Here is a 16,286-nt window from a genome sequence, read left to right as displayed (position 1 = left end):
GTGGTGTAGTGATTAAGTTCAGTGCATTCTGCTTCAGCAGCCTGGGTTTGCGGGTCCAGATCCCAGGTGCAGACCTACACACCACTCATAAACCATGCTGTGGTGGTGACCCACATACAAAATAGAGGCAGACTGGCACAGATGTTAGCTCATGGCTAATCTTCCTCAAGCAAAAAAAGAGGAAGATAGGCAACAGATGTTAGCTCAGGGCAAATCTTCCTCAGCAAAATAAAAAAAAAGTACATGAAAAGAGAAACCAGACAAGGCTCCAATTATAAATGGCAAAAGAAATAGGCTATATCTGAAGGACAGCTGACACCTTCCCCCACCGCCAGCCTAACACATCAGAAACCTGAGTGTATCAGTTTATGCAAGGTACTGTGAGCAGAGGGGAATGCTGGATGAAAACATCAGCTTTGCAGAGAGCACTGTTAAATTCCAAATATCTGGAAACTTTAACTTGAACTGAGGAGGTTAAATGCAAAACTTTGATCTAAGAGGAATAAAAGCCTTTTCAAACAGTGAAAGAAAAACCACTTTAATTTGAAAGATTTCTTTTTAGAAGCATCCAGAAGGCAGAACAAACATCAAGATCCCACTCAAGTACTTTCTACATAATGATACTAAATATATTGTCAAATCAAATGTACCTAGAAGCGGGAAAGCAACTCTTTCATGAACAGACTTTTCTAAAGTGCTAAAAATTTTTAAAGTAAAATTTTAAAAGGTTGAAAAAACTAATAATATTCTCTATATAAATCTTGACTGAGGATGCTTCAAATACATATAACCTCAGAAATTGTCATTGCTGTTGAATAGTCCTGTCTTTTATTAATGATTTCTTCTACTTAACTCATTCATGCAGTGAACAAATATTTATGGAGCATCTATATGCAAAGCATCCTGCTAAGATAGGAAGATAGTGGTTAAAAAACAGAAACAGACATTGCCTTTATAAAGCTTATAATTAGGTCAAGGACTAATGTAAAAGTATAATTAGGTGTTCTTACCATTAATATTTCACTATAAAGCACATACTCATGTACAACAGGAAGCAGAGCCTCTGAGAGTCCAGACATCCGTTTTTCAGTGGCTTTACAGCATTTGTCAACGCAGCTGGCAACACTTTTTAGAGTATCAACCAGATCTTCTTCTGTTGCCGACCACAGAATATGAACTGGGCCATATTCTTTCATTTCATCAAAATATTCTAAAAAAAAAATTAAGTTCTTCAATTTATAGAAGTTTTCAAAATCCCTATATTATAGATAGCAAGAAAGGACATTATTTTTTCTCATCGTGCACCTGTTCCTATACATAAATATAAGAAAATGGATATGCTCTTTCATCAAATTGACTGATCATCCCAGTCTGCTCAGGTCAGTCCTTGAATGAATACTGCCAAGATGTAATTAATAATAGCATCCTTTTTCATTCTCAAAAGTGTCCTGGCTTGGAAGATAAATTATATGATCACTATATCTCTCATGGACTTCTGCCTACCAAAAAAATCACACCTGAGCGCCTTATAGGCAACACGACCTAAACATAACTTGTCTTCTTTCTCCCCTTCTCCTGATTACATATCCTACTTAATGGTACTTGCTTCCAGCGACCTAAGCAAAAAACCTGGGTGTCATTCTAGACTCATACCTGCATAAAGCCAACCCCCAATTCTAATATTTCTTAATCTTTATCTTCCTTTCTTGCTTCCTCCCTCCCTTCCTTTCTTTCTTTCTACCCACTCCTTCATCCATCCACCCACTTATCTACCTACCTACCTATCTATCTATCTATCCTCACTTCCACTATCATCAGCATCTCTAACCTACATTACTATAAGGGACTTCTAACTATTCTCCCTCTTTTAATTTTTGTCACAGTATATAAACATTGAAGCTTCTTAGCTAAATTAGAAAGTCCTTTATGATCAGTCCCTATCTTGCCTCTCCAGGTCCAACTCTTCAGATTCTCTCCCAAAGACATTTTAATTACAGCCAAAATTATTGCTCATTCATGACTTCTAACTCAAACGTTGTCAATATCCCTTTGCCTTGCCCTCCACCATTTCTATCATCCGACAAACTACGTCTAATCCTTTAAATCCTAGCACAAATAAGTCTCTTCTGATTCTGTTCTAAAGGATTCTTAGATGCTTTGTTCTCAATGAGCCTATTATAATTTTATACTTCTATTAAAGCCTATCATAATTTTATACTTCTTTATCTCACTCTATTATAATGCTTGCATAACTCACATACTCCCAGGCCATATGCTCCTTAAAACAGGGGCTAAGTCTGATTATTTTTTTATCTCAAAGCCCGATACATAATGTGCTCAATAAATATTTTCATATCAATGAAAGAATGAATGAGCCACAAAAGACTACTCAATGCTTGATAAGCAATTTATTCAAAAGTTTGGATTTCATTATAAAATCTGAATATTTTTACATTTTTGCTTTCACACTATCAACTTCCAATGAGAGATAGCTTTATATTATAGAGATTGTATAAGCAGGAAGCATTTTTTGTCTAATATGCATACAAATACAATGAAATTCTCTGTATTTAATCATCTTACTACTCATTAGCATTAGTTGAAATATGTCACATTGCCCTAAGTAAACTATTAAAATTTCAAAAGTTTGCATGATCAAGTAAACTGAAAAAGATTTTAAAAAATTAAAAACAAAGGACATATTAGTTGTCACCTAATGAAGCTATTAGATTTAATGACCACCAGAGCCCTTACGAATTGTACTTTCCTGATCTACGCCTATCCTTTACGGTAAATAATGGCCAGACTAAACTAATATTTCTAGAAAAGAAAATGTTCTTTTTTATTTCTTTTCTCAATTTGTATATATATCAATATGTATCATTAAACCTGTGCGATAATTATTTTTATAGAACGATCTTCCCTAAAATCCTAAACTGTGCTTACCTAGCACTCAAAGCACATTTGTATGCAAACACTTAATGAGTTGCACTGTAATTTGTCTGTCACTATATCTGTTCCCCCAACTAGACTGCTGAGCTCAAGGACCGGTACCATCTTATTCCTCTTTGAATCTTCAGCACAGAGAAGCAGCACAACATGTCAATATAGATTTGCCAAATAAACTGGGGAACACAAAATAAAACACAGTAAAAGAAGAAAACTGAATTGAAAAAACATAGAAACCTCTAATTATGATCATCAAATTCTTCACGATTTGAATATGAATGAAATGCCCTCTATAAGACTCCCAATGCTACAAAAGAAAACATTCCACCATTTTGAATGGAATCTTGACAAGTCGGCTTCACATTCTAAAGACTAAGAAATCCCTCAAGTTTGGGCCAATGGCAATTACTCCCTGAAAATGAGAGGTCAAATTTATAAAGTCTATTACAAAATCCAGTTTTCCTTCAAAGCATTTCACAAACATTAGACTACATCCAAGATTTTAAAATTATTCCCCTGCACAGCAAATATAAGGTATATTGATATTTGATAAAACTCTTAAGTGTTAAGAGTTTCCAGTGGCTTCTTTGAATTGCTATCCCACTTAAATATACATCAAGAATCTACTTAACAGAATTAGAATCACGGAACTTAGTTAAAACAATTAGCTTCGTGAGATAAAAATAATGACAAATGGTAAATACAAGGACACCCAAGAAGGCTTAAAACAAATTATTAAACTATACTCAGTCACCACAATGACCTCATCTAATGTCAATGCATGGAAAAGGAAGACAGAGAAAGGGCAGTGCACGTTCAGCAATAACAATTTTTTCTAAATCTCTCTTTTTTTTAAGGAAGATTAGCCCTGAGCTAACATCTGCTGCCAATCCTTCTCTTTTTGCTGAGGAAGACTGGCCCTGAGCTAACATCCATGCCCATCTTCCTCTACTTTATGTGTGGGATGCCTACCACAGCATGGCTTGTCAAGCAGTGCCATGTCCGCACCGGGGATCCAAACCTACGAACCCTGCACCACTGAAGCAGAAGGTGCGAACTTAACTGCTGCACCACCAGGCGGGCCCCTAAATCTCTTTCAATAACCAATCAATTCTTGATAAAGTAAATTCTCCCACCACTGAATCTTATGTTCATTCATTGACTTTTTTAATCATTGGACAGATTTTAATTGAGCACTTACTATGTGTTAGGCACTATCAAGATATCAAAAATAAAACAAACCTTTTCCCTTTTTGTCCTGATGGAACTTACAGTTTAATGGGGGACACAGATAATAAAACAATAAGCCATCAATGTAGGGATGTTAAGTTGTTCATCTCTAAAAGCAATTTATATTAGGAAATATATTTTCTGTCTTAGCCATCTATTTTTAATGTAGGTAAACGCAATTAGAAAATTAGCAAAAAGTCATCATGAAATTAGAAAAAAATCGCGGAATGAAGTCTAATTTATAAACAAAAAGAAAAAAATAGAAAATAGGACAAGGAAATAGTGACAGAAAATAGGAAAAGGGCTCTATTTTCTAATATATAAATCTCTCCCCCATGCTTGAACAGGCCTAATATAGAGTACTTGTCCTCCAAAAACTCCCTAGAAAATGTGGAAACCCTATTTCTTGAAACATCACTTCTTTGATTTTAACCAAAGGTCCATGTTGAACATTTCAGACCAACTTCATACAACTACATTCAAAATCTTCAGCTCAAGGCTCACTTTACCTGTATTATTCATAAACGGGAAAGAGACTAGCTGGTGATTGATTAAAGCAAACGGGGACTGTCCATGCCTACCTTCAAAATCATTTAGGAATTAGAAATTTTCACAATACATCTAGGCATAAGCCACATCTTAAAGGTGAAATTCTAACAATGTTGGCGATTCCTCATGTAAGGAGCTTGGAAGTTCCTACTTGGCCCCAAAAACAAGTAAAATGCTGAACAGACTGAAAAATCAACAACTTTTCGTGGGTCTGTAAGAGAAGGGAAGACACAGGACAAACAGCTGCCCCCAAGACTGGAAAGACAGAGAGGTGAATACAAGGAATCCTGGCTTACTATAGCAGAGACTCAAGAGCAGACACCACTGCCGGAAGCAGTGCCAGGGGAGGGAGTGGAACTGTAATTGACGAATTACCAGAGGCTCGTGTAGACAACTCCGAGAGTTAAAAACTCCATGGGGATCCAACCATGGGGGCCCCCACCATATTGTGAGATTTACCCCCAGGAGCTCAACTAGGTTCACACAGTAAATATCAGATAAAAACTACTCCTGTTTCCTGCAGGTAAAGGGAAAAATGAGCTATTTTGAAACAGCCAGCCACTATTCTTAACAAGGTCTGCCCTCAGGGGAAACTAGTTAACGAGGCATAACCTGCTGGGGTATTATCAGAGCCTAACTGACCCAGAGGAAGGCAAATACCCAACCCCAGTCCACTCTGGCCATCCTGTTCCAATTAAGGGGGAAGAAAAAAACTGAGAAATGTTTGTGAAGTTCACAGTCCAGAGGCATAGGCTCACTAAAAGACTGACACCTACTCATAGGACTATAGAACTCTTGCCCTCCCCCACACCTCACCACCACATCACTAAAGGCCTATTTACCGCAGTTCGTTTCACCTAATACAGCATGTCTGGCAATCAAAAAAGAAATTACAAGGCATATCAAACGACAAAAAACACAATTTCAAGAGACAGTGCTAAGATCAGAACCAGACATGACAGGGATGTTGGAGTTATCAGACCAGGAATTTAAAACAACTATGATTAATAAGCTAAGGCTCTAACGGATAAAGTAAACAGTGTGCAAGAACAGACGAGCACTGAAGAGAGATGGAAATTCTAAGAACCAAAAAGAAATGCTAACTTCATGTTGCCTGACTACACCATCAAATGTGAAAATCCATCAGAAGTTGAACAACCAAAGTCACATTTCAGTGACTCTACATACCCCTTTCTTCCTTGTAAATTCTCTGAGATATTTTATCTATCAAATTTATTTTCTGGCTAAACATTTCAATAAAGTTATTCATTTCCATGAACTCCTCTGGGCGGCTTTTAACTCCTCTCATTGACCATGCCACAGCTCTGACTGTCTGTCCCATCCTGCTCAGCAATCCAGGCCCTTGCTTCTTGTGAGAAGAGAGTTCCTAGAAACAAACAAAAAAAGTGACATAATTGTGGTGAAGAAAACAACAATTTTCCAAGACCCAACAACAAAAGGAAACCTAATTAGAAGAACAAAATACAGATAATAAACATGTGCCGTATACATCTTTTTGTCACAATGCTGGTTTGAAGCAGATGAGTTCTATTAGGGTACAGTTCTCTCTCTAGTCTCAGTCTCCCTGATAATATTCCTTTCCAAAGTACTCATGAAAAACATGTGGACACGTCTCCTCAGAGCTTGGATCTTTGAAAGAACAAGGTTTAACAGAGGGACTCATGCTTAAGGAGATACTGGAGAAGATGAGAGGATGGTATGAGACGCCATCTAGATTTTATAACAGGAACTTAATGGAAAAATGATTGAGAGAAGGTTTCTCAGGGTCTAAACTACTCCCTTAAAAAAAATTGGAAAACCTCATTAATTCTTTAGTTATATTGGGGGCCTAATATGTTCCAGGCATTAGACTCACATTTTCATATGCATAACTCACAGTAACACTATCAGGTAGGTCCTATTATTATCCTCATTTTACAGAAGGAAATAGAGGCACAGGAAGGTCAAGGAGTTTGCTCAAGATCCGAGAGCAATTAAGTGGTGGACAAGGATGGGAGCCCTGGCAGTCTCACTCCAGGGCCTTCACTGCTAAGCACGATCCTGTTTTGTCTTCTTCCTTTTTTTTTTTTTTTTTAAAGATTTTATTTTTTCCTTTTTCTCCCCAAAGCCCCCCGGTACATAGTTGCATATTCTTCATTATGGGTCCTTCTAGTTGTGGCATGTGGGATGCTGCCTCAGCGTGGCCTGATGAGCAGTGCCATGTCCGCGCCCAGGATAGGAACCAACGAAACACTGGGCCGCCTGCAGTGGAGCGCGCGAGCTCAACCACTCGGCCACAGGGCCAGCTCCTGCTTTGTCTTCTTAAAGTCACTAAAAGAGTTTGTAAATAGGTACTCCCTAGCCATAGCTCTTCAACCAACTGGAGTAGGTAACTGTGACATCACCTCCACTGGCTGGCTGGCTGTAGAGAAAGATTTCCAACAAGATATTTAACTAGCTGTTTCATAGTTAACCTAGGAGGGACAGCCACAGACTTATAAAATGGAAGGAATGCTATAAAAGATACCCTATGAAAAGAATCCCTTCAGAAGGATGGCATACTAAAAAGGAACACCAAGAAGGAGGGCAAGGCATTCTGATGATGGTTGTAGCACTTATTGAAACATAGGTTTGGGATCAAATAAAAGTTGAAGAGTAACATACAAGAAAAAAATCTATAAATAACAATATTGACTACCAAATCCACAGATAAAAATATTATGTATTATTTACCCAAATATTAAATAACATATTATCTTCCTCCAGATTTTATTTCCTGAAGGTCTTACACAAAATAATACATATGAAGTAAGCTTGTTTATTTCCAAGTCAGTGTGATTTTGTATGTAAATAACAGAGGCCATCCTTGACCAGGCTACACATGTGCTACATCTGCAACACAGGCAACATCCAGGAGTGCTATAGCATCACTTGATGGAGTAAGCATTATCAGAGAGGGCACAAGTCACAACTGGCAACTGTTGACTGCAGAGAATGTTTCTAACAGCTTCCAAGGTTCTGGAGTCAGGCCACAAATTCATTTCATGTAAGTCACAAAGGGCTTCCAGACACAGGACTATCGGTCAAGACTGAAATGAACCACTTTTTCACTTCTACCATTTTGGCAACAACTGAGAGAAATAAAACTCAACATTGGTCAGCAGTTGTTTAACATTTACTGTTTGTCCTATCCATTATCTTTCTTGGTGAGTTATATCTTCACAGGAGAAAAGAAAAAAGAAAAGGAACATATAAGGTTTCTGTATTAGAAATTAGACACCCCCCTCCATTAGGTAATTGAAGGAAAAGTAAGGAAATTGTATTATCTATCTATCCATCCATCCACCCATCCATCCATCCATCCATCCATTTAATAAAGACTTTTATCCTAACTTGAAAAGCCCTCACTCATTATTACTCAAAACAGTGCCAATAAAAGAAATATAATTGTATATGTTCAGCATTGGCTATACACGCAAGGAGTAACCCTGACATTAAAAAACAAAGAAAAAACTGAGCTCCCAAAAGAAATATGAGTATGTATATGTGAGGAAGATACAAGATTTCCGTAATGTTTATATGTAGGTTTGACATGGGGTTAAATCTGAAGGATATCTCTCTAATGTTTAAAAATCCATCTTAATTCAAAGACACCACTGCCCGATTTATAAAGGTAGACAAGAGGAAGTGTACCACCTACTATGCATATAGATACTAAAAGATTATAGGAGTATAAATCAAATTTCTTTACCCAAGTTTGTGCAGTAAGAAAAACTTTGAAGTCTTCATTGAATGTTAAAGTTGGATGATCGGCAATTCGGTTCAAAAATTTTTGCAGTGCCTTCCTGCGTGTCTCAATGAAGTCATCATTAAACCGTTCCACCATTCCTTTCACTATGAACTTTTCTGGCAATGGCTGAGGCAAGAAATTTTAAAAAGGTATCTGAACATTATGTGGCACAGGATTATAAGGAATTCCACACTTTTTCTTTTCGGAAGACTATTGGAACATGCGATCATTTCTTATAAAAACAATTTTTCAAAATTCACAGTGGGGCTGGAACCAAAAGCTACGAAATCTCAACATATAACAATAGTTTTAAAAAACAAATCTGTACATAGATTGAAAGTTTAAAAACAAATGTTTCTAAGATAAATGAATTACACTGAATTTAAAGGTCTGAAATTAGGTTTTAGGCATTCTGACAATTCACAAGACAAAATGGTAGCTACTCCATGAAAAAAATGTAAACTTACTGGAATAATCAGAGTGGGGTGTGCGTCTTCAAGTTTTCCTTTCAACCAAAGGAAATCTTGATAACGTCTCCTAACTTCAAATTCACTGGAGTCAAATTCCCCCCGAGATGTCTGAAGAAAGGAAGAGAAAATAACAGCACATGTAATATAAGACAGAAGACATTTGCCTAATGCTATTTTAAACATTCTGAAATAAATGGGTCTCTAAGAAAAATTAGCAAATTCTAATTATTCAGTGTTTGTCAGCCTGTATACTTTTTTTTGTAGTCATCAATTCATGTAGCAGATGAAACAAAGCAAACTTTCCAGTATTTCCAGAAAGAAAGCAAACATCATGCTCAGATTTAAAATCCAAACTGAAAAGTCTGTCTTGGAGCAACCATCTGCCTTCCACAAGCTTTTAACTACTATTATCTTTGGCACGATTTTCTTGCTAACAAGAAAGTGTGTTCTGAATTTAGGCTTCCAATATCTTTCTTTTCTCAAGATGACTAGAATTCAGAATTTGAGGAAAGTCCTATTTTTGCAATTTGGAAAATAACTTGAACATAACTGCGAAAAAATGTGTTCCTGGAATTTGCTCAAATGAATTGCTCTGCTACAAATTGCTTTTAGTATATGAAAATTCTAACATTTTACAGAGTGATTTTACCACTGTTTTAAAAATGTTATTAATGGAGATTTGATGTGAAAAGAAAATCTTCCTGTCATTTCTCAAGGAATTTTATTTTGAGTTATATGCCTAAACTCCTAAAAATTAAGCAAATACATTAAAATATCTGTTCTCAACAAACCAAAAATCTTTGCCAACACATGACAAGAACATGGGTACAATACCAACCTCACTTCTTTTGCCTGAATCCCAAGCCAAATACAAAAATACATTATCTAATGCACACTCACCTCTCATAAGAAAACAGTCACTCCCACCAATATCTTACTGAACTGAATTTTTGCACACTAAAAATTAGACACAGTAATATTAAGGTTGAGGTTTTCCCGGAGGAGTAAAGATGGAATAACACATTGCATGCATATTTCACACTCTTCAGAAATATCAGTCTCCCACACAGATGAACACAATTGTAAAACTAAGCAGTTCAAGTCCTAAGATGCAATCTTAACTGACATGAAATAAGGCTCACAAAAGCTATATTTTCCAAGGCTTATTTTTTTAAATGAATGTTTAGAATATCATATAATATATCTTAGTAAAACATTCTCTTTTTAAAAGTGGGAAAAAGTAGAGGTAGATGAGATGCAAAGTCTAAGGAACTAAATGTTCACAAAACACTACAGAATCTTTATTAGGCAAAATGGTACAAGTTACAGAAAAGGTAAAAACAGAAAAACTAAATCTAGTAGAAACAGTTGCACAATACATAGACGAGTTGGTGTGTATACATATATATGCAAATACAGACACACGTATACATACATATGCATGCAAAACATGGTTCAGAGTCACTCATTAAAAAATACTCATTGACCACCTCCATGTTCAGGCACGCGTGTACAGGTTCACTACCAATTTCCAAGAAAATTAATTGGCATAACTTATAATAAAAATATTCAAAAACTGGGCAGTTAAAAATAAGCTTGAGCTTTATATGTTCTCAAGAATTTCCAACAGTTTAAATAAACATAAAATAACCTGATATAAACTTCAGGAAGAAGAAGATATAAAATCAAGTCAAATAACTGGTTGATTTGGTCCTCAGCACTCTGCCATTGACTTAAAAGAGTTCTCTAACATACCGCAAGACAAGAACACAGAGGATGAGTACAAGTCTCAAGGACAGCGTGTGCTTTCTTCCTACTATACGACTTTATCCTACACCTAAAGGGTTGTATAAAAGCTTGTAGATACGTGACAAGGAAAACAAATAGTATCAGCTGCATTCAGATCATAACTAATTTTCCTACAGCAGTGACAGAATCATTAACAATCACCTAAAGTGGACAATTTTGGTCACTAGAAGATAGACAAAAGCCTCTAAACTGGAGGAATAATGGGATTTGATGACAGACCTCCAACTTAGAATGTGTGTTCTAAAAAGTCTTTACATGAGGATATGAGAGGAAAGACCCTAGTTAAATCTCTGAGTTCTTACTTCTATATGCAGTAAGGGAAGGCACATCTCCAGATCTGCAAAAGAGAAAGGACTTTAGAGCAGTCACCTCAGATAGTCTAACCTGGAGAATAAAGGGTAATTTCCCATAAGGGGAACAGATGCCAGGAACATGGGCTTCCTGTTACAACTATTTGCAGTCAGGTCATTCTTAAGTATTCCTAAGTAGGAGGTTGTCAGTGTGTATACATGCATATGTAGATGTGTTTTTATCCTTATAATCTTAGTGCCCATGAATATAAATTTTTACAAAATTAAAACTTTCCCTGGGAAGGCATCTCTGAACCTCCAAATTAGAGAGGTAATCTATGCTCATAAAATCCTGTAATTTTCTGTCACAGCATTTATAACTATAATTAAACAATTAAACATATAATGTTTAATATCCATCACCCCCCTAGGTTGAAAGCTCCATCAAGGCAGTGGGTATGTCTATCTCGATTGCTGATATAGTTTCACTACACAAGTTCCTGGGGCATAACTGGCATTCAACAAAACTTTATTGAATACATGAATAAATGATGATAAGTGAATAACAAAAAAGACTATGTTTGATAACATATTATACATCTACTAAATGTTTATATATTTATATCCACAATGCATATTTTAGCATATATAGGTATAGTCTATATACTCGGATGTAGTAAAAATAATTGGAAGGGACTTAGTTCATAATAGTTAAACTGAAAGACAGTTTGCCATAACCATAGAAAGATGTACATAGAAAGACGTACAAAAATATAATAGAAAACATATATACTATGAAAGTAAAGTAAACTGTCTGGATTTAAATTCCAGCTTAGCTAATCACTATGTTGTGTAACCTCTGGCAAGTTATTGAGTTTCAATGTTCTCATTCACAAAATGGGGGTAAATCATAACATTTAGGTCCCAGGATTGTGGTGAGCTTTAAATGAGTTAATATGTAAAAGGGGTTAGGACATTGTCTAGCACAAAGTAGTCACACAATAAAAGTTAATTAAATACATGTTATATTATCACCATTACTACCACTACTACAAGAGGAGTACATTTAAAGTATGATGTAAGTATGGAGAACTCAAGGGAATTGTATGTCTGTGATCAGAATGAAACCCAGAGTGTGGCTTATAAAGAGTGTCTTTCTGAAAGAAACAAATGATGGGAAAATAATTCAGTTTCACAAATTCTTTGCTAGGAAGGATGATGACAATGGATGATTATAACAGTAAACAGGAGAATTTGGCTCTATTCTCAGCAGTATGTTTGTATGAACATATTAAATATTCACAAAGACCTTAGGAGGTTAGTACTGTTATTTACAAATGAGGAAACTAGGGACAGAGAGGTTAATTAAGTTGCCCAACACACATAGCAAGGAAGGGGAGGAATCAAGATTCAACTCCATGCTGTCTTGCTCTACAACCTATTGACATGACAATGATACTATAAATTTCTTCACTCACTCATTCACCAAAAAGTTAAATTGCTACCTTCTATATCCTACAGATTGTGTTTGGAATTATGGATAACTTAAGTTACAATGACCTTCCTTGAGAAGATCACAGACTTTTGGGAATAAATACAAATAAACACATAATTATCTAGTCACCTACAGGAAAGTGGAAATTACTGAACACTTATTATGGGTCAGACACTTTGGTAAGTTTCTTAAATGGATTACCTATCCTAAACCAATTCCTACAGGAACTCTACAAAACCAGATTCTATTATCATTTCAGTTTTATAGATTAAAAAACAAAACCTGAGGCTTAGAAGGACTAAATATAGGCTTTTAATTTCTTTGCTACACTGACTCTAACGTTTTACATTCTTTAAGAGTTCACTTAGAACAGTATGAGAAAACAGAAGAGGACTTTCAGCCAGCAGGGGCAGGGGTCGGGCATCATTTTGAGTTGTGTCTTGAAAAATAAACAGTAGTTCTTCTGTCTAAGAGGGCAAAGGACATATCAGACAGAGGGAAAAGCATATGCAAAGTCATGAGAGCAAGAAATACCCTAGGATATTCAGATAACAGAATAGTTCTAGATGAGTGGAGAGTAGGGCAATTATAAGTAGGGAATAAGAGAGGAGACTTACATGAGTCTTATAAGAGATGAGTCTGGTTGGCACCAGACTGAAAAGTTCTTTGTACGCTATACAAAAGAGTTTGCATTTTTTTCTGTAGGAAATGAGGAGCCAAGGAAGGATTTTAAGAATCTGAGTGAAGAGATTAGATGTATACATTTTAATGAAACATAACTAGCAACAGTGTGGAGGTTACAGTGGAAGAAGTGATTACAGGAAGACGTTCCAAAACCTTTTCAGTTACAAAAGAGATATGGGGTGAGGCTTCGTAAACAAAATATTATAACTTATAATTAGAACTCTTAAAAGATGCTATCACATAAAGGACTTAAAAAATTGGTTTTACTAGTTGGTTGTTTTATTCTATCAGAGGTAAACTATCTTTTTGCAGAGCCTTATCCCAGGAGATGTGGGTTCTAGATCCACTCTGCCCTTGAATTACTGGACAACTAACACTATCTCATATATAAGATAAAGTGGCCACTTGCTGTTATTGGAAAACAAATGAAATTACTTTTTGTAATCTTTACAAGAAATGGGAATACAAAATATTATATCATGTTTTTAACTAGCTGTATTCTTTATTAGCAAACTGAGGCTCTTCTTTTCCAAAGACATTTCCTAAACTAAAAATTTAAAATCTTCCCATTTTAAAAAGCTCAAAGGCTAAAAAATGAGTGACTGTGAAGCAAGTAAATTTGAACTTCACTGATTTCATATAGAACAAGTGAAGGGTAGATAAGATGCAATGTCTTACCCAAAATGGTTGAAAAAATAAAAGTCAACTCAGCTAAGATTCTCTAATGTTAAGAGTTATAGTGAACAATGGGGCAAGCCTGGTGGCACAGCAGTTAAGTGCACACATTCCTCTTCTCGGTGGCCCGGGGTTTGCCAGTTCAGATCCCAGGTGTGGACAGGGCACTGCCTGGCAAAAGCCATGCTGTGGCAGGTGTTCCACATATAAAGTAGAAGAAGATGGGCATGGATGTTAGCTCAGGGCCAGTTTTCCTCAACAAAAAGAGGAGGATTGGCAGTAGTTAGATCAGGGCTAATCTTCCACACACACAAAAAAAGAGATATAGCAAACATGAAACACAACCAAAAGTTCCAAGAGAGAGCAACTGTATTCAAGAAAATGTTCATTAAATATTTACCTTAGTAATAATCCTATATGTAATGAAAGTTTCAACTGTAGTAACATGGCTTTCAGGTTCATCAACTGTAATGAAGAGATCCTTCAAATCTGGCTCATCTTCAAACTTGACTTGGTTTATCATTGATAAAGGGGACGTTGGCATCATAGGACTGAAGGAATTCATGTCCATCAGTGAGGCATCCTAAGGAATAAAACATTCAAAAATTAACATCTACAGAAAAAAATAGTTAAAAATCCTCTCTCTTAGGCACCACAAATATTAATGAAATATGTCAAGAACCAAAAGGATAATTGGACTACCAGTTAAATATGGTATGTTGAAGATGTATTTTTTATCTCTGCTTCCTCTTAAAATCTCACTTTAAAAATGACAAGAAAGAAACAAAACAAGGCAAAAAGGCATAAAAAGGCATAAATCCTCAAGGTAAAAAGAAGAGAGTAAGCAAACAACATCAACTAACTTTTTGGAAACTGGAAATCTGATTGTTGAGTGACTGAAACAGCAGTGCAGAGAAATGAAAAGTAAACCCAGGAGAGAATGATCAACCAGGAAGGCGGCGGCACATTTATGACAGAGAATCCCAGAGAGACGCAAGAATTAGAGGCACTAGAAACCCGCGGACATAGAATGCTGGGGGAGCTAAAACCAGAAGATGGGTTGAAAGCCAATAAAACAAAAAAGAGCTAGTTCCTCAGCTTCCCTCACCTACCCTATGTGATCAGCTAACTTTTCCTCCCCAATTTTGCAGAAAACTGGAAATTTACTTTCTAGAGTATCTCTGAACTCAAGGGCACCAGGATAGATGGAGGGAGAGAGAGGCCCTATGAAAATACAGATATCAAGGGAAAGTCCTGCCTACTAGATGGAAAGAGATCCAGTTCTCTATATTTATTTGGCCTCAAGAACGTTGGCAGCAAGGTGCAAACCCCTATACAGTGGTTGGTGTTTTCCTCTATTAGCTGACCATTCCAAGAAAAAACTGACAGCTGTAGTCCCCTAATGAATTAGCCAGGTCTCTGCATAATCACCCCACAGTGATTACCACAGAAGCCCTTACCATGCATGCTGAATGTCTACTCAGCTTTTTATCACCTGGTGTAGGAACTACCAAACATCTAAACATGTGGAAAGACTCTGATGTGAAAGAAAGGTTCATAGACAAACTAAGAAAACACAGGAAGCAAATAGAATAGAGAACAGAACGCTTAAAATATAGGTGAAGTCGTCAGAGATAAAAATGATATTAAATTCATGAATACAAACAGGCGTTATATAAAAAAATTTCAGAGAAAAGCAGCAAAACCAAAAAAAAAGGAGGTTGGTGAAAACTGAAATCTAATAGTAGGATAAAAACTCAACAGAAAGTTTGAAAAATAGAACTCAACAACTAAGTTGAACCAAATGAACAAGAGACGAAAAAGGAGAAAGTAAGATTGGCCCTGAGCTAACATCTGTGCCAGTCTTCCTCTATTTTATGTGGGATGCCGCCATAGCGTGGCTTGACGAGCGGTGCTAGGTCCACACCTGGGATCCAAAAACCTGCTAATCCTGGGCCACCAAAGCAGAGCAAGTGAACTTAACCACTATGCCACTGGGCCAGCCCTGAGAACGTATTTTCAGAAATTAAGGATCCAGGCAGACAGTGCCTGAATAAAAGGAATTTCAGAAAATGAAAAATAATAATATCCTTTGAACTGAAGTGTTTCCAGGTTGATGGTGTAGCAGGCCTTCTCAAAATGAATGGGACAGTGGTAGGGTGGGTAGTTCTCCTATAAGCATCCGTCATGATGACATTTCATAGTAGTAGAGATTTTAAATTCCTAAAAGTTTCCAGAGAGAATAAAAACAGGTAAAATAGGACAGGAATTTCAGGAATCAGAATGGCTTCAGGTTTCTCAATGGTAACACTGGAAATTAAATGACAACAAAATCCTACCTTCAA

General features: G+C 36.4%; 1 protein-coding gene across 9 annotated transcripts in view; it reads right to left on the bottom strand.

The window, feature by feature from the left end:
• SNX7 (sorting nexin 7) overlaps window positions 1-16,286 on the bottom strand; it is a 96,235-nt gene that overhangs the window by 57,888 nt on the left and 22,061 nt on the right. For all 9 annotated transcript variants that reach the window (XM_070486891.1, XM_070486892.1, XM_070486895.1 and 6 more), the window contains exons 2-6: window positions 14,342-14,524; window positions 8,986-9,096; window positions 8,480-8,644; window positions 5,917-6,115; window positions 1,011-1,210 (exon numbers count right to left, since the gene is read on the bottom strand). In XM_070486891.1, the coding sequence (XP_070342992.1) occupies window positions 1,011-1,210; window positions 5,917-6,115; window positions 8,480-8,644; window positions 8,986-9,096; window positions 14,342-14,524 (858 nt within the window). The remainder of the gene's footprint in view (window positions 1-1,010; window positions 1,211-5,916; window positions 6,116-8,479; window positions 8,645-8,985; window positions 9,097-14,341; window positions 14,525-16,286) is intronic.

Source organism: Equus asinus, chromosome 16 (assembly GCF_041296235.1).
Source record: "Equus asinus isolate D_3611 breed Donkey chromosome 16, EquAss-T2T_v2, whole genome shotgun sequence".
In the NCBI taxonomy this organism is placed as follows: Eukaryota; Metazoa; Chordata; class Mammalia; order Perissodactyla; family Equidae; genus Equus; species Equus asinus.
The sequence above is the reverse complement of the archived record's forward strand: the minus strand, read 5'-3'. Positions and strand labels throughout refer to the sequence as shown.